At 32.3% G+C, this 26383-nt stretch overlaps 4 protein-coding genes across 4 annotated transcripts; 1 reads left to right on the top strand and 3 right to left on the bottom strand.

Moving 5' to 3' along the window:
• Positions 1–1302: 1302 nt before the first annotated feature.
• LOC110637187 (ALA-interacting subunit 1) lies at positions 1303–5628 on the top strand. Its single transcript, XM_021787174.2, has 8 exons — positions 1303–1630; positions 2129–2187; positions 2295–2369; positions 2479–2595; positions 2694–2764; positions 4505–4805; positions 4952–5241; positions 5394–5628. Exons 1-8 carry the CDS (start codon positions 1360–1362, stop codon positions 5461–5463), a joined length of 1254 nt encoding a protein of 417 aa, XP_021642866.2. The 5' UTR covers positions 1303–1359; the 3' UTR covers positions 5464–5628.
• Positions 5629–5772: 144 nt separating this feature from the next.
• Positions 5773–9631, bottom strand: LOC110637189 (uncharacterized). The gene is made up of 11 exons (XM_021787176.2): positions 9214–9631; positions 8260–8362; positions 8014–8027; positions 7558–7776; positions 7309–7380; positions 7110–7199; positions 6978–7016; positions 6726–6830; positions 6467–6632; positions 6196–6305; positions 5773–6085 (listed from the first exon to the last, which is right to left on the bottom strand). The coding sequence occupies exons 1-11, from the start codon at positions 9439–9441 to the stop codon at positions 5999–6001; spliced, it is 1233 nt and encodes a 410-aa protein (XP_021642868.2). The 5' UTR covers positions 9442–9631; the 3' UTR covers positions 5773–5998.
• A 352-nt stretch (positions 9632–9983) lies between these two features.
• On the bottom strand, positions 9984–14312 carry LOC110637160 (NAC domain-containing protein 54). Its single transcript, XM_058138705.1, has 7 exons — positions 14251–14312; positions 13843–14128; positions 12136–12413; positions 11695–12021; positions 11125–11574; positions 10893–10971; positions 9984–10817 (listed from the first exon to the last, which is right to left on the bottom strand). The coding sequence occupies exons 2-7, from the start codon at positions 13997–13999 to the stop codon at positions 10132–10134; spliced, it is 1977 nt and encodes a 658-aa protein (XP_057994688.1). The 5' UTR covers positions 14000–14128; positions 14251–14312; the 3' UTR covers positions 9984–10131.
• Positions 14313–17384: 3072 nt separating this feature from the next.
• Positions 17385–24838, bottom strand: LOC110637200 (PH, RCC1 and FYVE domains-containing protein 1). The gene is made up of 9 exons (XM_021787197.2): positions 24584–24838; positions 23687–23773; positions 22828–22917; positions 22641–22727; positions 22343–22537; positions 19842–21899; positions 18785–18931; positions 18042–18454; positions 17385–17882 (listed from the first exon to the last, which is right to left on the bottom strand). Exons 1-9 carry the CDS (start codon positions 24632–24634, stop codon positions 17762–17764), a joined length of 3249 nt encoding a protein of 1082 aa, XP_021642889.2. The 5' UTR covers positions 24635–24838; the 3' UTR covers positions 17385–17761.
• Positions 24839–26383: the final 1545 nt, after the last annotated feature.

Genomic DNA, 26383 nt, shown 5'->3' on the forward strand with positions numbered 1-26383 from the left:
TATATATATTTATATTTATATAACATATGCGTTGGTCACTGTTTTTTTAAGTATTGGTTATTAATCCTCCGTTATAAAATTTTAGAATATTTTAATATATTTTACTCATTAATATTATTAATATTTTAAAATATATTATATTTTATTTAAAAATTAAATTTAATTACATTTTAATTTCTAAATTGTTATTTTATAAAACATTTTAATGTATAAATCTTAAAATATTATATTTTTCACATATAAAAACTAAGCATGCTAATTTAAAATTAAGATTTAATGTGTTTTATAAATCCCCTTTACAATGTAATTTTTATAAATAAAAACTCGAAATTTTTTTAATCTACTCTTTAACTGAAATTTATTACAATTAGTTTTTTTTTAAAAAGAAAAATTATAAAATTCTGTTTGGCTACGTATTTGGTTGAGTTTAAAAGATTGTACTGCGATTATAATTACTTAGTAAGGTTTTATATTAATTGAGCTTTTTTAATTTATAAATTGATTTTTAAGTTGGGTTCAAAGTTTAAGTAATATTAGAGTCTAAGTTTTTCGAGAGAGAATGAAGAGCGTATGAAGTAAAAATCTCATATCGCTTGAATATTTGATATCAGCATTGTATATATATTAACTGAACACTTTAAACTCATGAATCGACTTTTGAATTAGGATCAAAACCTTAAGTGGTATGCTAATGCTTAATAGTATTGGAGCGATTCTAATAAGTTTAATTTAGGAATGGGAATGAGACGGATTGGGTTGGAATCGCTTCTTTATCTCTGTCCCATAATTTAGATGTTAAAAAGTTAAATAGGGTGAATTAATTTATTATTATTATTTATTTTAATATATTATTATATAATATAAAATTGTTTATGAAAAATAAAATATAATTAAAAATATAAATTTTAAATATTATTTTAATAATATATTTAATATGTAAAAATAAATTAATTTAATAAAAAATAATAATATATTATTATATACGACGAATTAGTTAAAAAATATTTTTCATTTTATTCTAAAATTAAGGCCGATTATAAAAAATTGATGAAATTTAAAACAAATCAAATCAGATTTGAAGGTTTTATTATTCCTAATATAATAATATTTAAGTGAATTTTAAAGATATAATATATCAAATTTGAGTTTAAATCACATCAATTATATTGAAAAAAAAAAAAAAAAACTAAAAAACTAAAGAGGTTGACTGGTTGGTATGGTATTTGCAGGTCACGAAATAAAAGCAAAACACACAGAACGACCGGCAGTTTCGCTAGTGGGACTGCTACCTAATATCAGTTTTTTCATTTGCTAAACAATAAATGGTAAATAAATGTTAAAAAAAAAAAGGGAAAGAAAATGAAAAACCGAAAGAAAGAATCAAAACTAAAGAAGAAAATACTAAAAAAGCAAAAAAGCACAAGGGAGAAGAAAATTTATTATCTCACATACACAACCCAAAAAATCACCTTAAAACATACTTATTACTACTCTGTTGTTCCATTTTTCGAATTGAAATTTTCATCACCGGTGGTGGTGAAAATGAGAGGAGCGACGAGCTCTGGTGGTTCTGGTGACGGTGGCATGGCCGATTCTGCTCCTGCTAAAAGGAATTCCAGGAAACCCCAATGTCATTTTCTCTTTCTTCTCCTATTTCCGTTATTATTTATGTGTTATTTATGAGATGTTGATTGGGTCTTTTTTTTTTTTTAACAGAAAACAAATATCATATTTTTGAATCTGGAATTTCATTCCTATCGATATTGTGATTGTTCTGCAGTTTGATTTTTAAGGTTTTGCACTGAATTTCGTATGTAGGTTATAATTGCTCCTTCTATACATCAACTGTTTGGCATTGATCAAAGATTTTGGTTCTATTTGTAAAATTTGTTGTTAATTTTGCTTATTTTGCTTATTTACCTGCCTGCATTGCCTGTTTGGCTGGTGATTTTAATTCTTCTTCATTTGTTGAAATGTTGCTGTCTTTGGTTTCAATATTCATTTACAAATGTCAAACTAGAAGCTGATCCCCCCCATCGCCCTCTTCTCCTTCTGTGGGTTTATCCGATGAGTAATTTTCTTTTTCAGAGAAAATATTTTGTACAATGTTTGTTCTTCTTTGATGCAGATTCTAGGTTCACACAACAAGAGCTTCCTGCTTGCAAACCAATTTTAACGCCAGGATGGGCATGTGGTTTATTATTAATTCTTTGACTTCTGTTGTGACGCTCTCTTTTTCTATATATATTTTAAATATTTTTCTTAGACTATATTTTATTCTTAATTGGTTTCAGGTCATTGCCACATTCGTTGGTGTTGGCATTATTTTCATTCCTATTGGTCTCATTGCCCTGTTTGCATCAGAACATGTAATCTATTATGGTCTTCTTTGACTTTTTGGCCATTTGCCAAGTTTGATAGACAGCACCACTAACGTGAAACTGTGGCTTTTTTTTGGGTTGTGGGGGCAACATATAGGTGGTGGAAATTGTTGATCGATATGACAAAGATTGCATTCCTCCCAACTATTCAAATGCTAGCCTCCAATACATTCAGAGCAGTAAAACGAACAAGACCTGTACCAGGACCTTAACTGTTAGTCCAATTGTATTGATTTGCTTATATCTTTTTATATTTAGCACCATTTACATTTATCTTATACAGAAGTGCATTGACTGGATTTTTTTTTTCAGGTTCCAAAGCAAATGAAAAGTCCTGTTTTTATCTATTATGAGCTTGATAACTTCTATCAGAACCATCGTCGGTGAGTATGAGAAATGTCTACTATTTTTACACTTATTTGTATCTTTATATGGTATGTGGTAGAACATTGGCTATTCCATTTTTTATCATTGGGAGGAGAGTGAATTTTGGAATGTTACTTCCTCTTATAATGGAAGGTTTTCATTCTCAGAAAATTGGCATTCAATTTATTGAAAGCATAGTTGTAGAACATTTGGGAGAAAGAGAGCAAATTATGGAGTCTCCAGTTAGACAAGTAGAGCACATTAGGTTAGAGGATAGAAAGAAAAGAAGGGGTAGACCCAAACTGACTTGGAGGAGAGCAGTACAACATGACCTAGAACTATTACACATTTCCGAAGATTTAATCCAAAATTGTTTAGAGTGGAAAAAGAGAATCCGTATAGCCAATTCCAAATTTTTGGGATAAAGGTTTAGCTGAGTTGAGTTGAATATAGTTGTAGAACATTTGTAAGTGGTTGATATGTTAATGTGATGTTTTAATGGAAGTTTTTCTTCCAAGTTCCAAGGTATTTTACACCTCTAAAACCTAAAAATCTTGGATTCTAACGACACCTTTAAAAAAGTGATATCACCATGATTATTCTATTTTTCTTCCAAGTTCCAAGGTATTTTACACCTTTAAAACCTCAACATTTTGGATTCTAATGACACCTTCAAAAAAGTGATATCAGCATAGTTATGCTTGTGCTCTTTAATCACGCGGTGTTGGCTCTATGAAAAATTGTTGTCAACCATGATATCTTCTGGGATTACTGAAGATATTTTCTAGGCAATTACTACTGAGAATACATCCTTATGTCATTAAGTCTAGATGTTGAGCTCTGGAATTTATGATAGAAAGGAAAGAGCCTTAAGAGATGAGGAATTAAATTGCTGGTGATGGAGATGATATTTTGGAACAGAAAAGATGTTTCTTTGGTTAAAGCTGGAGAATTTTATGAACATAATGAAGTTTTTTGTGATGCTGGTGTCTGTATTTTTGTTCCACTTTTTTTTAAATCTAGTTTCAAATTATGTTTCTTGTATACAAAATATTCAAAATTATGCTGACAATTGCCTTAAAAATACTCTTGTATACACGGATGCTGCTTTCTTTTCCTCCATAATTGGTTCCTCATTTCACATTCTCTTTGAAATTAACTTTGTTTAGCTTTTCAATTTGGTTGCTTAAATTTGAATTGGCTCAAATTAAAGAAAATTGTCTCATCAGACAAATCTGAAAAACAAGATCCAAAATTTCCCTTGGAAATAAAAGAATAAAAGAGTATGAGAGGGAAAAACTAGTCCAAGAAGTAAAAGATGCAGGCAAAACTTTAAATAGTTTCAATCGCCAGAAAAATGGTGCATGAAAAAATAATTACTAGTGCAATTTTTTAGCTGAATTCCTATTTTAATTTGGAAGTCTTGATTTGCCTTTTTGTGAGGCAATTGCACATGCAGGAGTTGCAGCCTCACTCATTTTTGTAAATTTAAGTCTGCACTTGAATTAGTTTCATCAAGGTTTATATTTGCACTTATTGGGTTCCTGACTTTGGAATGTCAAGAACCTTGGTCTAAAGAGGATCATTACATTTTTTGTACATTTTTTGAAGTCTGGAAATTTTCCTCATAGCTCTATATGCTCATGGCATATGTATGCAAGTTGGGACTTGTATTAATAGGCTATTGTTGCCCTTTGCTTGATTTTTGAGATCTTTTGAATGTTTTCTCTAATTAACATGTGAAAATTTTATTCCAGATATGTAAAAAGTCGAAGTGACAAGCAGTTGCGGAGCAAGGCAGGTGAGAGTGACACAGACAACTGTAAACCTGAAGCAGTCACATCAACTAATGCTCCAATTGTTCCTTGTGGCCTTGTTGCATGGAGTTTGTTCAATGACACTTATGGGTTTTCTCTTAAAAACAAGGCCTTAGATGTCAGCAAAAAAAATATAGCATGGAAAAGCGACCAAGATTATAAATTTGGGTCTGATGTCTATCCTAAAAATTTCCAGAGTGGAGGTTTGATTGGAGGTGCAAAGCTCAATTCAAGCATACCTGTAAGCATCTTCTTACTTCCTTGCTCCATTTCTTTTTTGGGGTTCATTTTCATTAAAAGAAATTCTGCTTCATTTATATTTTCATCATATTTTATGCCATCTTCCTCTTTTCTAATAATTTTATTAACTTCTTTTGCATGAAATAGTTGAGTGAACAAGTGGATCTTATTGTTTGGATGCGTACTGCTGCACTTTCAACTTTCAGAAAACTTTATGGAAGGATAGAAGTGGACCTTGAAGCTAATGATATAATTACAGTTACTATACAGAATAATTATAATACTTACAGTTTTGGGGGTAAAAAGAAGCTGGTTCTTTCAACCACGAGTTGGATAGGAGGAAAAAATGATTTCCTGGGCAGAGCATATCTTACTGTAGGTGGATTGTGCTTGTTCCTGGCAGTAAGCTTCTTGCTTGTATACGTGATCAAGCCCAGGTAAGTGATGGTTCAAAGTCTTGTTAATCACATTTCTAAAAGGAACTGAATATCACCTTTTTTTTTTTTTTTCCCTACTATTGACATTATAGTTTTCGTTATAGAAATCTTTTTTGGTTGTACCTTGTCTAAGAAGTTTTATGTTATTGCAGGCCTCTTGGTGACCCAGCCTATTTGTCTTGGAATAAGAATCCAACAGGACAAATGAGTTGGAACTCTTAAACAATTTTCTGCCCTTTCCGAGTTGAGACTTAGACATGCTTGGTAATATTTTGCATTTTCAATAGTGAAATGGCGTTAACTAGTTGTAGCTAGGTTGAGTTTCATCGTTGCTTTTGTAACAAACAATCCTAGTTAAGGTAGTAAATAAGTTTAAACCTTCTGTTATGTCCCTGAGGCAGCAAAAGAAGTGGATTTAGAACTAGAATTATTCATGCACTTTATTTTATTTTAAAATCTATTAAAAACACATAAGAACTCAACTAATAACAATAATAACAACAACACTTGGGAATTGGAAAGACCTCTCTCTAACCCAAATAATGTTTTTATTTTATTATTTTGTATCGTGCTTGGAAATAAAATACAAAGAAATTGCCTAACAAAAGAACCCATCTAGATAAGAAAATTGTACTATTAAGATCATAAGCAATAATGCTTTCACTTGGAACACATTCACAAATCTTAAATGAAAATTAAATAAAATTATTAAAACAATGGATGAAAAACGAATCAAATTTTCAAATATAAAGTGTCATCATTGACAAGCTAGTATCGTAGGCTCCATTGGAATGGAGATATCTCTATCACACATGTTAGCTCCAATGCTTATAATCCGTTCTCCCTGCATATTAGATATAATTGAATATATAATTTGTCGACTAAAGTTCAGTCATATAGCATACACTTGTTATATTTGCATTTTTAGCCATTGCCAAAAAGAACAAAAAATACCTTTGCAATATTTCTAAAATATTTTGTTGTGTAATTTCCAGTGGGGAATATAGCTTCGATAAGATCTGCTAGAACCAATTGGGGTTGGGAGACTGCTCCATCAAACCAGTCTTCACAATCATATGGAGAGAGAGAATTAGTGATATATTAGCTATGCATAGGATTCAAGAATTCAAACATTTATTTAACTTAATTTTCTAAAAAATTGAAAAATATATATATTTTTTTCACTTTTCTTGAGGTAAGAATGCAAAATGTAAAAGAAAGTTACCAAGTGCAGTTGAGTTTTGGACTCTTTTATCATATCTCCATAAGCTTTGATTAGTGAGAAATGCAAAGCAAGAGTTATCTTCAACATTTACATTTTGAAGAAAGGTTGATTGATTGTACTCAGCTGGATCAAGAGTGTATGTTTCATCAATCACCACATCCACTGTCTGATTAAAATGTAAAATTTTGAGGAAAAAAAATTGTTAGGAAAAATTTTAAGTATCCAACGATGAAAAACTTATCTTAAAGAAGCAACTTACACATAGAATTGCATGTAATTCATCCAAGTCATCAGCATTTGAGACGTTGTAAGTGATCTTGTTGATAGAGTTATCAATATTTTCTCCACCTGCATCTTCCACATACTGTATAAATGGAAATAAATAATGAATGCATAAATCCCAATAAGTTTTCTTTTTGTAATTTTATTTTTTAAAAAAATAAATTAATAAATTTTAATAATAATTTTTAAAAAAAATTAATAATAATGTTATTAATTATTATTTATTTACCTTCAACTTGTATGTTTCCTTTGTGAAAGACCATATACCCTGCATAGTAAGAGAAAATTCATCACCATGTAGGACACTGATTATTTTCTGAGAAAACTCCTAAAAAATCAGAAAAAGGCATGTCATGCTAACATTGTAATACTCCATCCAAGCAACTATTGGTTTAAAGGTTCTTGTTTTATTTGCTGCAACCTTAGCTTGGCATAGATAGTTGTCCCTGACCTGCCAAAGGAAAATATTTGATTATTCTGATAAATACTTTAAAAAATATTCTTGAGTCAACGCTAGAATCCTTTTCCTAAAAAGAAAAAGTATAAAATGCAAAACTCACTGTGCCATAGACTTGATTGGCTCTGGACTCAAGGTTTGCAAAAACTCCTAAGAACTTGATCCACTCTGCTCTCTGTAAATACAAAGCTTTTGAAATTAAAAGCTTAATTTGTCTATACAGAAGAATATATATATATTAATTTAGCTTTGATTAGAGTATCTCATACTTCCATAATGCATACAACTCTAATATTACTAATTAAAATTCGAAAAGAATAGTCGAATATGTGGAGGTATATGTCAGATTTACCTGCAGAGGGTAATCCTCTCCAAAAGGAGCAAAATTTGCAAAATTACAAGCCTGAGTTTGATCAGTATCACTAACAAAATGGGCTGAAAATTGAGCAAATAATCGTGGGTCACTTCTGTTAATCATCTCAGTTTCTCCTCTTTCATATAACTTTAAGGCACATTCAGAAGCCACAGAATCTGATGTAATGCCTTTCATACTCTCTAGCATGCCCAATAGCTGAGGAAACATATAAAAAATTATATATAAAACAACATAAAATAAATACCATATGATATCATACTGTTTTAACTTTGCACTTGAAGTTTACAACTATGAAAATGTTTTAGAGGATTTTTCTTTCAATGAGTAAAACTATAGAAAAAAAAAATTTTTAAGTGTTCAAATTGGAAAGTTTAAAATTTTCAGGTTGGATCAATAACAGAACTGCAACTTACAGAAATGGACGATCCTCACCTCGAAAAAGGAAACTGCAAATGAAAAAGGAAGAAAAAAAAAGAGTGACATCACATTAAAAATTGATTAGATAAAATAAAGCTTAAGATAGAAGAACAAGAAATTAATAATTGATTTTCCACTCTCTTATATTCATTTTAATATGCTAATTACTTTATTATAATAGAAATTAAAATTGAGTGATTTTCAAGTAAAGAAAAGAAAAATTAAACAATCTAATAATAAGTTTAATCCTAAGCAGTGTACCTGGAAAGAAGTAGGTATCAGCAGAAAAATTTGAGAGTGGGATGACAAAAGACTTGATCCTTGAGGTGCAATATTTTGTCCTTGTTGCCATTCTTGAGTTATTCTGTTGATTTAGCAGTTCATTTCAAGAAATTATTCAATATATTTATTATTTTAAAAAATAAAACACAGGTTCTCAAATTCATGTGAGATTCTATTTTCATATTCTTCAAGGAGACTAATGTAATTGTGAATGCAACATTAATGATTTATGCAGATGCCTAGTTAGATAGGGTAGAATTTAGATTTTTTTTTTTAGGCCTTGGCTGGCTGGCTGGCTGGCCTTCTCCATAGGCCATACCCAACCTGTAATCAGCCAATAGTCCAACTAGATGAAACCCTAGCCCACACCTAGCTAGCTTATACAATTATTATCCTTTTGTGGCCTAATGGCCTCTTCTCGAGTCTTAGCTCATTAGCAGACAGGGCTCTAGATAGCCATATTGTTATTCCACACACTCCCGTTTTATGAATTCCTTCTTCATTTTATATTTAACGAAATTAAAAATAAATCAATAGTGAATTATCAAAATATAACAAATTCAAAAATAGCAAATAAAATTACCCAGTACCATTGCTTAGTAGGGAAAACAACAGAAATAAAAAATGAAGGAAAAAAAATAAAATAATGGGGATAAGATGGAGCAAAAGAGAAAGCTTCCAAACACAGGAATACAAAAATAAAAGGACAAATATATATATAGATATATTATCACTAACTCTCTGCTAGTCCCGTGACCCAACACGGCAGGAAGACAAAAGATAAAAGGAAAAAAAATAATTAAGCTAATAGATGAATGATTAGTGCCCTTTCTTTTCTAAGAAATATGAATGTAAAAGAAAAAAATAAGACGAAAGAAATGAAGCGATTCTTACATCATGAATGGAGGAGACGAAAAAAGAAAGTATAAAAACCTGAATGAGGAGGTAGCTCTTGCCATCAACGACATTCTTGATGACTTTGAAGGTCTGTCCATAATAAAGATGGAAGTTCATTGCTCCTTCTATCTTTGATATGTTACTCACTTTCACTGTAGAGGATGCACCGTTTGCACCTTCCAGACACCCCCACGTGACCAACACAACTAGAGACAATAAAATTTTCACCCAACAACAACAACAAGAATAAGGAGAAGAAGACATGGCGATCCACCAAGAAGAAAAAAAACCCACCTCCTATCTCTAAAGAAATTTTGCACTACTGCCAAACCTAGCTATAGCTGCAGCAGCAGCTTTAGGATGATATAGCAATAGTATGGAGCTTTAAAGTGGTGGGGGCAGAGGGTGAGGTGTGTGAATGATTTGATGAGAGATTTGTTGGTAATGGGTTAAAGTTGAATCAACAGTTTGGTGACCCGTGAACCCTTTTTTTGCCCGATTTGTCTTCTTCTTTTTATCGCCTTTATGCTGCTTCTAATTTCTTACCCATTTTTTGTTTACCATGTGCTTCTCCACCATCCACCAGCGATTTTTAGTCTAATAAGAATGATTAACGACTGTTCTTTTTCATACAATGATTAATCTGACTTTTTTATTTACTTGAATACAAATACATAATTTTTTGGTCCATCTTCAATGTTGTGAGCCTTGTGGACTTTGTCCCTTTTAAATTTTATATAATCCAGATCGATAAGGGCCCATACTATTGGAGGCCCAATCTAGACTACAGTCGCAGAGGAATTGGCTGTAGTTAATGTGGTCTAATTCAGTTACAATTATTGAATTACAAGTATCAGTATATATGTATGAATACAAATGTAATATTTAAAGGAAGAAATTTCTACCCCTTAACAACTATATGTTGTTATACATAAAAGACAAATAAATCGGAATTCAAGAGGTGAGTATGACATGGTTCACCCACATGGTACAAAGAGCCAAAGAAATTGATAGAAAAAGACCTAATTTCTTCAGGAAAACACTAAACTGATTCCCACCTCTAATGCTAACCAGAAAATCCTTTTCCGTCTTCTTCTCATTCCACTTGTTTCTTTCTTCCTTTTTCTTGGGCTTGGCATTGGCACTTTCCGCGAAGCCGTGCATCAGTTTATTCTCATTTCCCACATTTTCTCCCAGGTAAAAACAGTGCATCAGGAGAACCAGAACCATGCAAACAACAGTTGTTGCAAATTTCTTCCAAGGATGTATTGACTGGCTGATTTCCAGGAAATTATTTTCCCTGGAAAATGTGTTATTGGACCTTGTCGTCTCATCTAGTGCACTGTGCATGTCTACTTTCCTTATTGAGAAGCTATCAGTCATTTCGGGGTTCAGGTGGATCTTAACAGTCTGGGAAGGCACTAATCGGTGAAAAAATGTCTCAGCTGCCTGGCGAGTTGAAACAAACATTCCATGATTAACTTTTATCTCCTCAACAACCTCGAAGCTTGGCGAACTTGCTAAATCATCCACATTTCCATCATCAATGAAGTAACCATTAGGATCATCATTGATGAATCCAAGTGAATAATCATCTGTCCCATTGAATCCTAAGCAGTCTCCTCGATGCTCATTTCCTGTAAGTTAAAGAAGTTGTCAAAATAAATTATGCAGCAAAAACCACAATAAACGACAAGAAAGGCATGCGAGTATGTATATGATGGTGTTACCTTCCCTTATCTGAAAAGTAGAAATATTTTCTATCGGGACAACCTTGTGTTCCTCCATGAAACTCTGATGATAGAAGGGGGAAAAACATGGTTATTATGAAGCAATAAGTTTATTTCACGGGTAATCAATCTTAATTTTAATCCCTCCACAATTCGAAAGGTAAGCACAGTTTGATCCTAGATTTATTGGGCCAAGCAGTGGAACTGGAACGCGTACCTTCTCTGGCTCTTCATTTGACATTCCTACCCATCTCAAGTTTTCTGTCACCCCCTCTGTCTTGAAATCTTCATCCAAATTTTCAATTTCTATGGACCTTAAATTAGGATCTCCCCATGATTTGTTCATACATTTCATAGAGTACATGTCGCTATAGAGATGACCATGGGCATCTTTCCCAGCTATGAAAGTGAAATCATTATTGTCAGCAGAATAATTTCCACCCCACGTATCTTGAAGATTATTAGATTGATTTATCAGTTCCTGAGATGCATGAGCAACCGAAAGGATTTCCTGCAGAATACCTGTTTGACTTGTGTCTTGATCATGCATCGGAGTTGAGTGCATCACTTTCAAGTCAGTGAGTCCTACTTGAGGAAAGTCCTCTACCTCCAGTGGAGGCATTGAAAACCTATGCTGCAACCTTGCAGAATCTAATGATATGTCAACCTGCAAATCAATCAATCAATCAATCAATCAATCAAACAATCAAACACATGCACTTATATATGTAAGACACTTTTATTAGTTTTTCTCTTGTATTTAGCGTCAAATATTAGATATTTTTACCTTAGATGGTGAGTAAGGAACATTTCCATAACCTGAAAATGATGGAGATGAGAAGCTAAAATCATCTTCTGACAAATATTGCTTCCATGTCCCATCTCTTGTTTCACCAAGATGAAGAGGGAATCCATTATTGGCAATGCTGGGTGAGCATGTCTCTATTGGCATAGGGTAATTTGAACTCTCAAAATCTTCACATCTTCCTTCAGAATATAGTTCCATACTAGAAGAAAGTTCACTAGCCATTTGATTTGATGTTGAGGCAAAATGTTCTGAAATCTTGGGGATATTTGCACTCTTCTTAAACACACGACAAAGTGCATATGCATCCTGCAAATGTTTCCGCGATTACTGAATTTTTCACCAAAAGATATTATTGGAAACTAATTGAAAAATATTAAAAAAAATGAAGAACATTATCAACAGAAAGTAAATGAGCTGCACCTGCAGGCCAGAAGCAATTTCGCATTCTCTTTCATCGAGGCGATATTCATGCATTACCCAATCTGTTCTACAACCATGGGGGGCTCTACCTCTATAGTAAACTAGGGTTTTCTTCATGCCCACGGGACGCGTGTGGGAGTTCACTTTTCTATCCTTCCCTGTGGCCTTCCAATACCCAGCTTTTGTTGCGCGATTAGTTCTTGATCCATTTGGGTACTTTCGATCTCGAGGGCTAAAGAAGTACCACTCAAGATCTTTGCTGGGTAGTAATGATTTCCCTGCAACATGCATGTTTCAATCTTGTTACATCCATTGTCTCATCAAATTGAAATCATGCTGTTACCGCTGGAGCTTTATAATTATAAAGTAAAGATTGATAAAAATCTATATGATGTCACATTGGTAGAAGCAATTTAACTTTATGCTGCTAGGACAATAAAGGATCGACTATGACATCATGAGCAATTCAAGTAATTAATTGCAAAATTAATTAGCCACTTCCATTATATGATTAATTTATTTAATTTTTAGTATAGACCTAACTAACTTATGTACATGTGATCTGGTATTAGGCTTTGACAAAATGTTGAAAAATAGAAATGACTTCACCTCAATAATGAAACAAAGAAGAAAAAGAAAGAAGATGAAATATGTTAAAGAAATGAAAAAGCAAACTGGATGAAACGTAACTCATATATCTTGCAGACAATGCAATCCTTTCCTTTCTTTCTAGCTTTTTGACTTGGATATTAATTTATTGCTGCATCCATCTTCATAATCGCAATAGAAACCCTAAAGATGGTGGGACCATATGCCTTGTCGTCCTAATAAGTACGTACTTTTACACTAGAAAACATATGTTTGATGTGCTAAAGCTTAAGAGATTTGACCAGTAAAGCAGGATCAATGCATGTAAGTAGATTTATAAACGTCATTATTAGGCAAAAAAGAAGAACAGGCATCCTTAAAGAGTATTTGAATCCATTCTTTGTCTCCACCTTTAGAAAAAGGGAAGCGACACATTGGTGCATGGTCTTCAACATATATCGGCATACTTTCAAATCAATATAATCAGGTAACGTAAGAGAGCCGCATATGATGATATATATTGTTCTTTAAATTATTAAGTGCTTTTCTCTATGAAATGATCAAGAATGATGCAAATCAATATTCCTAAAAATGAATTTTTTTTTTTCCTTTGAAAGCCAATTCATCAATGTTTCAAATTGATGAGATAATCCATCAAGAAAGATGAGTTTTTTTTTTTTGATACAGAAGATGAAGGTTTTTTTTTTAATTTATTTTTTTTTATGAGCTAGAAGATGATGGTGTGATGGTGTTACTATTGTATGTTTGGCTTGTAAATTACAATAGGCATTTCTCCAAATTTTCGAGGGAAGAAAGCATGCAAATTAAATTAATATTAATTAAGTTACTTTTCTCAATATTCCTCATCCTAATGTTCACTCAATCTTTTACTATTTGGGTTCATGTAGTGAAACATTCCATAAAAATTTAAAACAAGAAGTAGAGTGCAACCTCTCTCAATATTGAAGCAACATGCTAGCAATAAGAAAGATTAAAATCATTGATTTTAAATGAACTTGAAATTTTGTAAGAAATAACTACCCAAAATGTGAAGAAAAAAGAAAGAAAGAAAGAAGTAGTGCGATATAGGAAGGACACACACACACATATATATAGTACCTGGTAAATCCCATGGCTCACACTTGTAAAGATCAACTTCTGGGATGATCTCCAACTCAATCTTATGTCCATTGATCTTTCTTTTGAGATAGTAAGCAACGAGTTCCTCATCAGTAGGGTGGAAACGAAAACCAGGAGGCAATGAAACAGGAGCCATCTCTTTCTCTCTTTCTTTGGAACTTCTTCTGTATCTTTCTTGATAAAGAAAATCCAAAAGGGACAAAAAAATGAAGGACCTGTCTCTTTTCAAAGAAAAAAAACAACGAGACGAGCCTTCAAAAACCAACTGCAGACAATCAAAATGAAAAAATCCCAGTAAGAATAAATAAATGAACCTGATTTTGGGTATGAACGATACAGGACAAGTATTAGAGAGAGAGAGAGAGAGAGAGAGAGAGAGAGAGAGACCTGGGGCAGAAGAAGGTCCAAAGCCAAGAGAAAGGAGAGGGAGAGAGCGAGAGAGAGCTGAGGCTGGATGGTGGGAGAAGCAAAATGAGAGAGGACGTGGGGGTTTGATAAGAAGACGGAAAGAGAGAGGCGAATGAGAAAGAAGAGAATAGAAGAAAAGAAAAAGATGCTGCCGCCTCCCTAACTACCCTTTTCATTTGTTCTTTCCTATGAAATGATTCTTGTCGTTCCTCTCAAGATTGTCTCTTTCTCTCTCTCGCTCTCTCTCTCTCTATGTTCGCGATTGCTTCATTCTTGTCCTTTCTCGGATTCTAACTCCATAATCCACATGCCATATCTGATCCGATGCATTAGGGGCCTTTCCAAGTTAGATCAAGTATCTCTAAGGTTAACGAGAAACTGAACTGAAAGAATTTCGGCGGCTAGCCATTGTCTCTTTCCAATTGCTGGTTCCCCTTCCATATCTTATTAATTTATTATTTCTGTTACACATTAAAATTTGCATCAACTTATATATTTAATTTAAAATTTTAATAGAGTAACTTTAAATTATATAAAATTTAATTTTTCAAAATACTTCTATTATTAATTGGTTGCACTATTTTTTTTTAATATGAAATCAAAAACTGGTTTTTGTTTTTTCCTAATAAAAAAATTGCAAATTCTGTATTGTTTCTTATATATATATATAATAATTGCTATATGTTGTGGGGCTTAGTCCATAAACCACTATTTATATGATTGCATATACTAATTCTAAGGTTAGAATCAGAGCTTTAACAAAAAGCTCAATTGCACTTTTTAAATTCCTTAATTTGGTAACCTATATTAATTAAGTCTTATATATATGTAAATTAACTGCTCTTACGAAAAGGGGCTATAGCAGTTGCTCTTAAGCTTGTGCTTTGGATGCAATTTCACAAGAAATTACTTTTTAAATCTTCAGATTCTTAATTTCTTCTTGTCACATTTGATCATAGTTAAAGTTTTCTTTCCACAGTAACAAATAACGTTTTCCCAATTTTGAACATTTTTTTTATGTATATGATATGCATATAATCTAATAATTAAGTAACTAATAATAACTCAAATATTGTGTATTATTCAAATTCAATAATTATGTGCTACGTGTAAAACAATTATGGAATTTATAGTGCAATTTGAATAATAAATTAAATTATAAAGAATATATTTTCCTCATTTTGTACTCATTCCCCATCTGATTTCATGGCCTTTCTTTATCTAATTAAATTGAAAATTTTGCCTTTCACTATGAAAAGAGATATTTTGTTATTTTCCAATGATGCCATTAATTTGCCTTTATTCAAACAAAAACATTAACTTAATAAATATAACACTGTTGCAAGTCGACAATCACTTAATTTTAATTATAAACTTAATTATTTTTATTTAATGTAATTATCTAAAATTTCTTACATATTTTTGTGATGCATGTTGAATAAAAAAATAATTGCAAATTGAAAGATACTATAACTATCAATATTTTCTTTTATGAGTAGATAAATGAAACTTCATTAAAATTTTAAAATTATTTAATTATTATTTTTTTATATATTTTTAATGAACATATTTAAAATTTTTATATACAAATATGATTTTATTTATGATTATAATAAAAAGCCAAGAATACTTATATAATTAGATTATATGAAATTATAATTTGTAAATAAAAAAATTAATTTTATAATTATTAAAATTTTAAAAATATATAAAGTTAATAAGAAAAAAAAAATAGTAAACAAATTAAAGAGACAACAGCTTGCCGCAGGAGGAACCGATGATGCAGTTGTTGGCATGTGGGGCCAGGTAATGAAGAAGATGACACGTGGCTGAACAGGATGACTTGGGAGAGTTGTAATCCCATGCTTTTCCTTTACATCAATCAATCTTTTTGGGCTTTTCTCCTTTTTGGGTTTATTCTCTCATCCCCATCTTTTTTTCAACACTACCAATACCATAGTCTCCCCATTTTTCTTTTTTAATTTTCTATTATTAAATCAAAATCCATATCTACGATAGTTATTATTATTAGTAGAATTAATTCATAAGAGGTTAAAAATTACTACTTCGTAAAATGGAGGTGGCATAGCTAGTAAATGTATAAAAATATTTATATTATAAAGCTCTATTTATTTTATAAAAAATATTATTCACTTTTTTTAATGTTTAGAGTATTTAAGAAATTAAGTTAATAAGAAGCATTTTTCTAATTAAAAAAAATTAAATATTTTTAAGAAATTATTTTTTATTTTTTAAATCTTAATAATTTTATTAAAATATATAAATATATATCATTAATTTAATAGTATAATTAAATAATAAAAAAATATTTTTATAAAAAATATTTTTCTTATATAAAATATTTCTCACGAAACAATGGAGGTTAAACCACTTGCAAAGGAAGCACCATTTAACAATTCAATTGGGAAAAGTAGGGTAGAAGAAAAAGTATAGCAAAGCTGAATTAATGAAAAGAAATTATGAATTAATTTGATCACCCATATCCAATACCAAATTCTTCTAAATATTATTTATTTTACACCTTTTTTTTTTTATTTTAAGGAGATAATTATATTTAAAAAGGAATTGTTATATACTAAAATTGAGGCAAACAATCATTGGCTTCAATAAGAAAAGTATATTTATATAATGATTCTATAAATTTGATTAATAATACATATACGCTTGGCCGAAAGGAAGCCTGTCTTTTTCTTTTCCATTATCAACCTCAAGAAGTCTGAATCCCCTAAATTCTAGCCCTGCATGAATCTAAGGAGCAAAAAGAAGGAAAAGGGAAATGCAAATAATTAATAATTATCTTGTTATGAATCTTTAACTAGGAAAGCAATCCATTGTCTCTTGTCGTCTGGCCTATCTAGATTAGCAAGTGAATAATAATAATAATAATAATAATAATAATAATAATAATAATACAATTAACTAATTTGATTGAGCGATTGAGTTTTCAATTTTAGATTTTCAATTGACAATTTGAGATATTTAGTAAACATCAGTTTTTGATATCTGGGATTAAGCAGGGAGAAGTTGAATTAGCTGAAGCAATGGAAGCAGTGATAAAATAAAATAAAATAAAAATTGCAAAAGTAGAATGATAGAGATGGAGAATGGTGTCTGCATGGTTGCTCTGTATGCTTTTATCTGCATTCAAATATTTCTCTTTAACCTCGCAATTCACAAATCATCTGAATGTATCATCTAGAACTTTTTTTTTTTTTTTAAATTGGCAACTATATGCAGATGCCTTGGGCGATCAAGGACTGTGTGAACAAGCATCAAGTTTTATATCTTGAGATAGGGTCACAAGAGGTAGATGAGACATTCATGTGAACAATTGACAACCTACCTATTCCTCCAATTGTAACATGCAACTTCCATGGCCTGGAATTGTTATATCTTTGGCGAATGTGTAATTTCAGCCTGTTTCTGCCTGAGAAGCAATGTGAATGAATGCATAGAGGATAACTCAAATTTAGCTCTTTATCTGATTTTGGTTTGAGTTGAAATATCCTTCAATGCCATACTTCTGGTATACCGCAACTTGATTCTCCTCCCACCATCGCTGAGCTTCTTTCTCAGCAAATCGTTTCCGGCTGCAAAACACAGTTTGGAAATGCCACTCAGAACAGTGGAAGAACCGAGTAGTAACAGAAACTAGTAGCAACATAGTAGAAACAAAGACAATGAATGAATTAGGAAGCTAAGAGGACAGGATCCTTCATCAAGAAACAGGTTAGTTGATGAAGAATTACCTGAATCTGACTCGCTTAAGCCCCCTTTGCCCATCTGGCAAATTTGTGAATGTGATATATACACCAGGTTCATATTGTTCTAACCATTCAAGCGTTGAACCTTTAGTTCCATTTTGCCTAGAGTCTTTTATCGGGACAGGAGATTGATCCTCTGATCTGCTATTTTCTTGGAACAACCCTCGTCCATCCAGGGACTTTAATGTATTAGAGAATACAATAGGAGAGCTTGATAAACTATCCACTTGTCTATCTCTTGGCAATTTTATTTCAGGAGGCAAATGAATGGATGAAAATCCAGGCCTTAGACTCACAATAGGGCTATTTGTTTTTGCCTGTGTGTTCTGGGAAGTATTCAGATCAACTCCAACTTTTGCTTCTTTTCCAGCAGATATTTTCACCGACATTGCATGAAGCTGCATCATTACTTAACAATTACTGCTTATTTTAAAGTCATTGCGCACAAAAATAACTTAATTTAAAAATTATGGTATCTAATGAATAGAAATTTAAAGTGTGTGATACTATGAGCAAAACAAATGCATTGGAAAACAGTGTAAACAGTTCATTTTCCAACCCTAAAACTGTGGTCAACTGAAACAATAGTGGTTTCAATTGTTTCTTGAGTTGAACAAAATATGGTGCTTATTTAAACTTTTTCTTGTGAACAATTTTAACACGACTTGCTAATGTCCAGATAAACAAAATAACCTGATGAGCTATGTTGTGTCACAGAAGTAAATTACCCTTAATGCCAAAGCTTTTATAATCTCATTTGCTGCTTTACGCTTTGTTGCTTCCTCTCTAGCCAGAGACCATGTTTTCTCTATTGTTTCTTGACATTCTCTAATCTTCTGGTTTCCAATTTCACATTGCTTTTCGAGGCTCCTCGCCTACAACAAATAAAAAAGATTACGTTGAGACCAAGCAGAATGCTTCCCAAATACAACTCAACTAAGCCTTTATCTAAAAAATTTGGAGAATGCTTACCAAATATTAAAAACAAAAGAAAAAAAAGAAAGAGTGACACTATGAGCAATACAATAATGTCGTATCTGGTTTCTCCATGACAGAAAAATAAAAATTATCATGAAGTGCCATGCTACCACATACACAAGACCCCAAATGACATGATAATTTTATATGAAAATAACATTGAAAAAGCTTTCAGTCAGTACCATGATAAAGCCCAATAACTATATACAATTTTGACAACCAAACTCTCATACTCCTTAGTATTTAGACCAATGTTTGAAGCCCTGTCCATAACCCTGAATTCCAACTTTAGTAATTTTAACTATTTTTTAGGTTAGTTATTGGACCATCACACAACTACCAGCATTTCCTTAAACTAACCATCTATACTCCTAACCATTTCCCATTTGAATGTCAATTCCTAATTGTGGAAAGTAGATTATACATGCTCAAAGACACTCTGACTTTTATTTTACTCCAGTTATTGTAATGCACAACAGTGCTACCTTTACAACATTTTAGAACACAGACTTTAAATAGAATATTATTTAATAAACTGAAGCCATCCTTGGGCAAGACGTAAAAAACAGAGATCAAGGAGCAAACAGGTGCAAAGGGTGATGGCTGAGGCTAACTGGCTGTACTTTCATTGTTTATCAGTGATGCTAGTTTCAGTTTTCATGACAATTCTTCCATTTGTGTGTATGAAAATGCATTCGTTCTGTTGTTTTTGCACTCTGAAGAAAGAAAGACAAGTGCAAAACAATGAAAGCAGAAAAATTCATCAAGTAACATACATTTTGAAGCTCAATAATATGGAGCCATTACCTCAGCTCTTAATCTCTGAACTTCTTCACCAAGCATTCTGTTCGTTTCAAACATGCCTTCATCTATATTTATGGCACTAGAAACAGTTGACCTTAAGCCCAAGTTGTGGGCGAAATTCTTACTATTGTATGATTCAAAAACAGCAGGGCATGAGACTTGCCCCCATCGTGGCAATCCAGATGAAAAGGAAGAGACAGTTTCTAACTGCTGCTCCTTTTCCCCTTGGCTTTTATGAGTCTTCTTCTGACCAACTTGACTATCGAGATTATACGATTGGCTCACTGACAGTATACGATTTCCTGCTGGGGTTGCTTCCCCCCTGTATTCTTTCTCATCAGATAACATCTTATTCGCACATAATTTCTGCTTTGGACTGTGATTTTCCAGCTTCAATATTCTACCTGAAGGCGTAACTTTCTGCAGATGATTAAAACATGAATCACAGACACGAGAAGGCTTGGTTTTATTAGGAGCCAAAGACGCATTTATGACCTTCCTGCTGCTACATGTATGGCAAAACAGAAGACCGCAATTATAACAGTTATGTTTCTTCCTTGTAAGTCCAAAGAGCATCCTACAACCACTACAAGCTGACTGATCAGTAACAGAGATTGATTTGTGCAGACAGATTACAGCAGTTAAATTTGATCCACAAGTTATACTTTCAATCTGCCTGTTTCTCAAAACCTCAACAAAGGTTGGTGAGTTTCTATCTTCAGTGTTACCTAATCCTAACTGCCCATTTTTGCCCTTCCCCCAAGTATATACGCTTCCCCCTGACGTCAAGGCGGCAACATGGTAAGATCCTGATGATATCTCCTTAACAAAATCCCCTTTAAGCTTTCCTTCAACAATTGTGATTGATTTATCTTGGGCTTGTGGATTCCCTAACTGTCCATACACTGTGCTTCCCATTGTATAGACCTTCCCTGTATTGGTAAGTGCAACGGTAAGCATCCTTCCACAGGAAACTTGAACAAAATCATATTCCACAAGTGGCGAAACACATGTTGGTACAAGTTTTTTTCCCAGCTCAATATGCCCAAGTCTTCCTTTATCACCATCTCCCCATGTAAATAGTTTCCCACCAACAGCATTAAACTTGATGCGGTCAGCAACAATGTCCACAATAGCAGCAGTGTGCCACGATCCACAAGCAACAGATTTTACACAGAAACCACTTAGAGACTCAACTTCCTTGGGCTGAGAAACACTTTGAAGATTCCCATGCCCAAGAACCCCAAAAGTTCCATCTCCGTATGTAAATAACTGCCCAGAGGAGGATACAATTGCTGTATGCCATTCCCCACAAGCAACTCTCGATATAGTTATCCCATCAAAAGGGCCAGAAAGTTTATACGGTAACCAATGGATTCTGGTTCTCCCTTCATCAACTAAACTAGCACCATATTTGTTGTCACCCCACATGTAAAGTTCTCCAGAATGTGTCACAGCACATGTTTGGTATTCACCACAGGCAACATATTTTATATGGACACCCTCCAGGGACTCGACAACTTTTGGGTAGTTAACGTCCATGTTAACTTTATGCCCAAGCTTTCCACCACTTCCCTCACCCCAACAGAAAACTTCCCCCCTTTTGGTGATCAAGGCAGCATGTTTCCCTCCTAAAGATATACTTTGTACATCAATCATTGCAGTGGAGTCCAGTAATTTTGGCATTAATGCATCAACTTGCATCCCACTATGGTTACCAATCCTCTGAACCATACCTCTTATATTTCCTCCTTCCACAGCTTCCCCCCAGATAAGAACATCCTTCAAGATGTCATTTTTCCCTATCTGTGGAGATTTGTATGTCGGGCCAACAAACCTATGGGACATATCTTTTGGAAATTCAGAGCAAGCATAAATAGATTCACATTTCTTGATATTTCGTTCAACATATGGTGAATTTGGAACGAACACATCCACTGCATTCTGCATCTGTTGAAGACTTGATTCTGATATACAAAAGCTATCAGAAGAAAAAGACAAACCATCAGAAAAACACCTCTCTGACAGTGACTGTGTAGGACTTCCGCATAAGCTGCGCACCTTCAAGATGTAAGACAACAAAATCCAACGTTTATATTCAGTAACATGAAAATTATTTGGTGCCGTTCAAAAAGACAAACATAATAAGCTGAGTGATCATACTAGGATAAGCCAAACAAATTTCCAGTACTATACAATCAACTCTTATCAGCAAGATTATATGTGACAATAAATTTAAAGATTTAAAAACACTCAACAGTTTACAATTAAAATGAAAGTGAAAATAACAGCTGAATGGGATAGCGATTTACTATGGAATACATCAAAGGTTTAGAGTATGCAGGATGATAAATTACAAAGGACTACTCAAGCAATAATATCTAAACCTAATGAAATGACAATAACATTACATTGTTATGAGCTACTCATTAACTTTGCAAAGATTGGTGCATACTTATTTACTTCGTTGTCCTACATGATCTCTATCATAGTTTCCTCATTACCTGTGAAAGTTCTGTGGCATCCTCCATAATTCCCAGATTATGCTTTCTTCTAATATAACCAGCGGGACTATTTACACAACTAAGGGCCTCTCTGTTGCTCCTGAGACCAGTAAAAGGCCTAGAACGATGACACCTCCATATAACAGCTCTTAAGCCTATATACCAAGAATCAGCCTGGGCTTTGTCCTTGCATATCTATGTGAAAAAATAATGGATAAAAAGATAATGAAGCCACGAATCTTTTTGAGAAAATGAACACATGACATGTAAGCTATGAAACCTTAATGCAAGAAATTACCAGATCTAGTGAACGTTCACCATTAGCATAGATTAGCGAGAATGACTGATGCTCCTTATCTGGTTGAAGTTGCCTCTGAAAATTGACCTGTGATAATTGAATTTACTGTTAACACTAACAGTAAATAGTCAACTGGGAACAAAATTAGGATGTCACTTAATTTACAAAAACATCCTTGATTACATACAGTCCGCTGGCCAGTAATAACCTCCATAATTGAGCTCAATCTCAACTTCTTTTCTTCCTGTCCTGAATACCAGATCAAATATTTCTCATCCTGAAACATCAAACCAAATTAAAAATTTTTTTTCTTATTTACTGCAAAAATGCAAGCAGAACACAGAAACAGCAATATACAACAAAGCTTCATCCAGGAAATGCCAATGGATTAACCACATCTCTCTTCTAGAAAGAAGGCTTTCAGTTCAGGTTCAAGAACTACCCCTCCCTCAACTAACCATAAATGACCAAACAATTATACGGATCAGATGAGAAGTTTTAACATTTTTCTTCCTTAATCAGTGAACACAAAAATGTCAAATTTTATTAGTTACAAGAGATACATCACACTTAGATCAGAAATTAGAAAAGAGAAAAAAGCTATGTCCACCTATATTAAGCATCTTTAGGGGAGATAAAGGAAAAAAAAACTCCATAATTCTGCAATTTGCAGCACCATCTCTGTAGATAGTACTAAACTACTTTAATAAGCATTTCTTGTTGAACATGAAAAATTAAAAGTAATATTGCACGGACTATACTAAAAACAATATTCATTTAAGTGCAATAACTGAGATTGCCTATTCGTTAGATCTAAAGTACTAGTAGCTCGAGGATGCAATCAAAAACCCATTTTTTAGCAAAGATTTTTTCGTTGTAAAGAAAGTTGTTGCTGAAACAGATGGCTTTGGAGAAGTACTGAGTACTGACTGATAAGACAAATATCAAAGCTGAAGCAACGTAAAATACTAAGCAATTGAACTTGCAGCTGGTCATTAATTCTCACATAAATGACCACATTTTTTTGCCATTTAAGATGTACCTACCGTAGAAAGCCTAAAGGGACAGAACTTGGGCTTCCCTCTTCTTCCACACTTCAAAAGGTGTGCTCCCTTCTTCAAAACTAAAATTGCCTGCAAGCCATTAAATATAACTTTTACGATAAGTCTCCCACCTCAAACAAACCAAATAAATAATAAGGAACAAATATAGAAAAAAAGAGCAAAATCAAAATGAATGTTGAAAATACAAAGTTAGAAGTTCAAATTAGAACGGAAAGAAAAATCACAAAGGGCGAAAATAAATTAAAATTCAGTAAATGAATGAAAATGGAGTGAACCACACAATCCAAGAGAACCCAAAAGCAAAAAATTTTGCAGAAGTTTTTATCAAACTATATACCAAAACTATAAAGGAATTGAAATGCTAACAAGAACCTAAAAGAACAGGCAACTCTATGAAATCCTTAACAGAAATCCCAGCTTTTGTAGCATAACAAAGACATGTTATAAGTTAAGACTAACAAGAGAATGAATTGCAAGAAGCATTTCATATAGAAAATGAGAAACAAATGGAAGGATCCATTAGATAATGCAATGTAACTCTGATTATTAAAAGAGGGGGATAATAGAGCATCAAATACAACATGATTTTGCAAAGGCTAATCAGTTTTCCTTGCTTAAAAAGCTATACATAAAATAATCCAATAAAGCAAAATAAATTTTGAATTGATACAGCTGAAAACAAATTGGGAAATCAATAAAATGATTGATCACTCAATTTACACTAAAGATATGTTGAAAAGGAGAGAATAAATCCAGTGTACAATGCACACAAGAGAAAAGACGAAAGAAAGATCCCTCATTCGATCATTTTAAAAGAAAACAGAACAAGAAGAGAGTAGAAAAAAAAAAAAAAAAAAAAAAAAAGAAAATGTGAGAGACCTGTTCCACAGTTCTGTCGAAGGGCGCTGTTTGTAAGGATTCTTCAACCATTTTTGGCAGACAAGTTCAAGAAAGAAACATTGGAGAGAGGAGATATAGAGAGAGAGAGAATTACAGGGAAGAGACAAAGGAAGCAGAATGAGAAGGTATACGTTGGTACCCCCAGGAGGGAACCTTAAGCAACTGAACAGCAGAATGTGTGTGTCTGGAACTGTGATGAGGACTGAGAAGGGAGAGAGAGAGAGAGAGAGAGAGAGAGAGAGAGAGAGAATAAGAATCAAACTTAAGAATGGCTTCTCTGCTCTCTGCTCAGAGTACCTCCTCAACAGCTACTTCTATATCTGTATGCAATTAGAAAAATATACATATAAAGGATCATTTTCCTTTTCTTTACTTTCTTTTTCCTGGCTTAACAGTTAATTGGGTTATATTCTCGCTCTTTCTACTGAATCTGCTTCTTCCGTTACTGTTTTAGTTCACTTTGTAAGTCGTGCAGGAAGAGAGAGGGAGGATTAAGGAAAAGGAAGAAAACAGACGAAGACGGGGTTTAACAAGAAGTAAACTAAACCCATGTGCACGTGCACACCTTAACACACGAGAGGTTTTTTTTTTTTTTTTGGATTTTCTTTTTAAGTAAATTACAATTTTCATTAATTTATGATTACCGCATGCTCTTTTGTCCCTTTCTGTCTCTGTTGTTTTCTTTATCTATTACCGTAATGATATTATGAGAAATTATTTATACAAAATTATAATTATTTTTTTATTTTTAATTTATTTAAGTTAATTTTTTTTTTATCATAAATTAAGTAATATCATAATATCCCTCTAATATTAAATAAATCCTAATTATTAATTTTTATTTATAATAAGCATGTCTTATGCCTGTGATAATGTTGGGATTCCTAAAATATAATTATGGTATATTTAATTTAGATTCAATAATCAAGCCACTTAATATTCAATTCAGTTTAATCTTACATCTTCAAAAACTTCAGCTATTATTTTCCAGTTTTACCCAAAAGGAAGTAAGTATTTGGCCTTATCTAAGGATTTGCCCATATATATTCCAAAAATAAATAAATAAAAATAATAGATATCCAATGAACTATAATTTAATAGTAATTTAATGGTATTGAAATTATTTTTAAGATTGTAAAATATTAAATTTAAATTATAATTAAAATCTTTTTTCATAAAAATGATATTTTTTATGAAAAAATAATCACAAACATAAAAAAATATTTTTTAAAAATAAATTTATTTCAAACATAATATAATTTTATAATAATTCAATTTATTTAATAAATTAAATTATTAAAATCTCAAAATACATTTACTTTAATTAAATATATTTTTTTATAAATAAAGGTAAAATACAAATAAAAAGCACATTCATTCAGTGTAGTTTTTAATTATTTCAAAATAATTTTTAAAATTATTCTAAAAATATAATTTTTCACAAGATTATGTAAATAAAGTTTTTTTAATAAAATTAAAATGATAACAGGAATCAATAATTCTAAATGGAGGAGTTGAGCTCATCAAAACCTAACCATATTAGTACTTTTTGGCATTTAAGTTGAAGCATAAAAGATTAAAAGCACTAAACGATTGAGTTAATGGCTCAACTAAAGCAACAAATATCATTGAAATTTGATTTAATTTTTTCACACTTAAGCGCCGTTACAGTTTCTTTTCCCTTCTTTAGATTTCCTTTTTTTTTTTAAAATAAAACTCATATAAGCAAAAGAAAAAAAAATTATTATTTATTTTTTATATTTTATTTTCAGTAAATTA

This window comes from Hevea brasiliensis, chromosome 16, assembly GCF_030052815.1.
Source record: "Hevea brasiliensis isolate MT/VB/25A 57/8 chromosome 16, ASM3005281v1, whole genome shotgun sequence".
NCBI lineage: Eukaryota > Viridiplantae > Streptophyta > Magnoliopsida > Malpighiales > Euphorbiaceae > Hevea > Hevea brasiliensis.

Bases quoted from the DNA above. Each gene is read 5' to 3' on its own strand.
- LOC110637187 (XM_021787174.2), top strand. From the start codon at position 1,360: ATGAAAAACCGAAAGAAAGAATCAAAACTAAAGAAGAAAATACTAAAA. The intron at 2,596-2,693 runs GTTAGTCCAATT...TTTTTTTTTCAG, and splicing joins CCTGTACCAGGACCTTAACT to GTTCCAAAGCAAATGAAAAG. The intron at 4,806-4,951 runs GTAAGCATCTTC...TGCATGAAATAG, and splicing joins AGCTCAATTCAAGCATACCT to TTGAGTGAACAAGTGGATCT.
- LOC110637189 (XM_021787176.2), bottom strand. From the start codon at position 9,441: ATGTCTTCTTCTCCTTATTCTTGTTGTTGTTGTTGGGTGAAAATTTTA. The intron at 7,017-7,109 runs GTTAGCATGACA...CTTACTATGCAG, and splicing joins CTTGGATGGAGTATTACAAT to GGTATATGGTCTTTCACAAA. The intron at 6,831-6,977 runs GTAAATAAATAA...CCATTTATACAG, and splicing joins AGGAAACATACAAGTTGAAG to TATGTGGAAGATGCAGGTGG.
- LOC110637160 (XM_058138705.1), bottom strand. From the start codon at position 13,999: ATGGCTCCTGTTTCATTGCCTCCTGGTTTTCGTTTCCACCCTACTGAT. The intron at 12,414-13,842 runs GTACTATATATA...TGCATGTTGCAG, and splicing joins TGAGCCATGGGATTTACCAG to GGAAATCATTACTACCCAGC. The intron at 10,818-10,892 runs ACATACTCGCAT...TTCTTTAACTTA, and splicing joins GGAAGGTAACACCATCATAT to CAGGAAATGAGCATCGAGGA.
- LOC110637200 (XM_021787197.2), bottom strand. From the start codon at position 24,634: ATGGTTGAAGAATCCTTACAAACAGCGCCCTTCGACAGAACTGTGGAA. The intron at 22,538-22,640 runs GTAATTTCTTGC...TTTTTCACATAG, and splicing joins GTGAACGTTCACTAGATCTG to ATATGCAAGGACAAAGCCCA. The intron at 18,455-18,784 runs GTAATTTACTTC...GTAATGATGCAG, and splicing joins TAAAAGCTTTGGCATTAAGG to CTTCATGCAATGTCGGTGAA.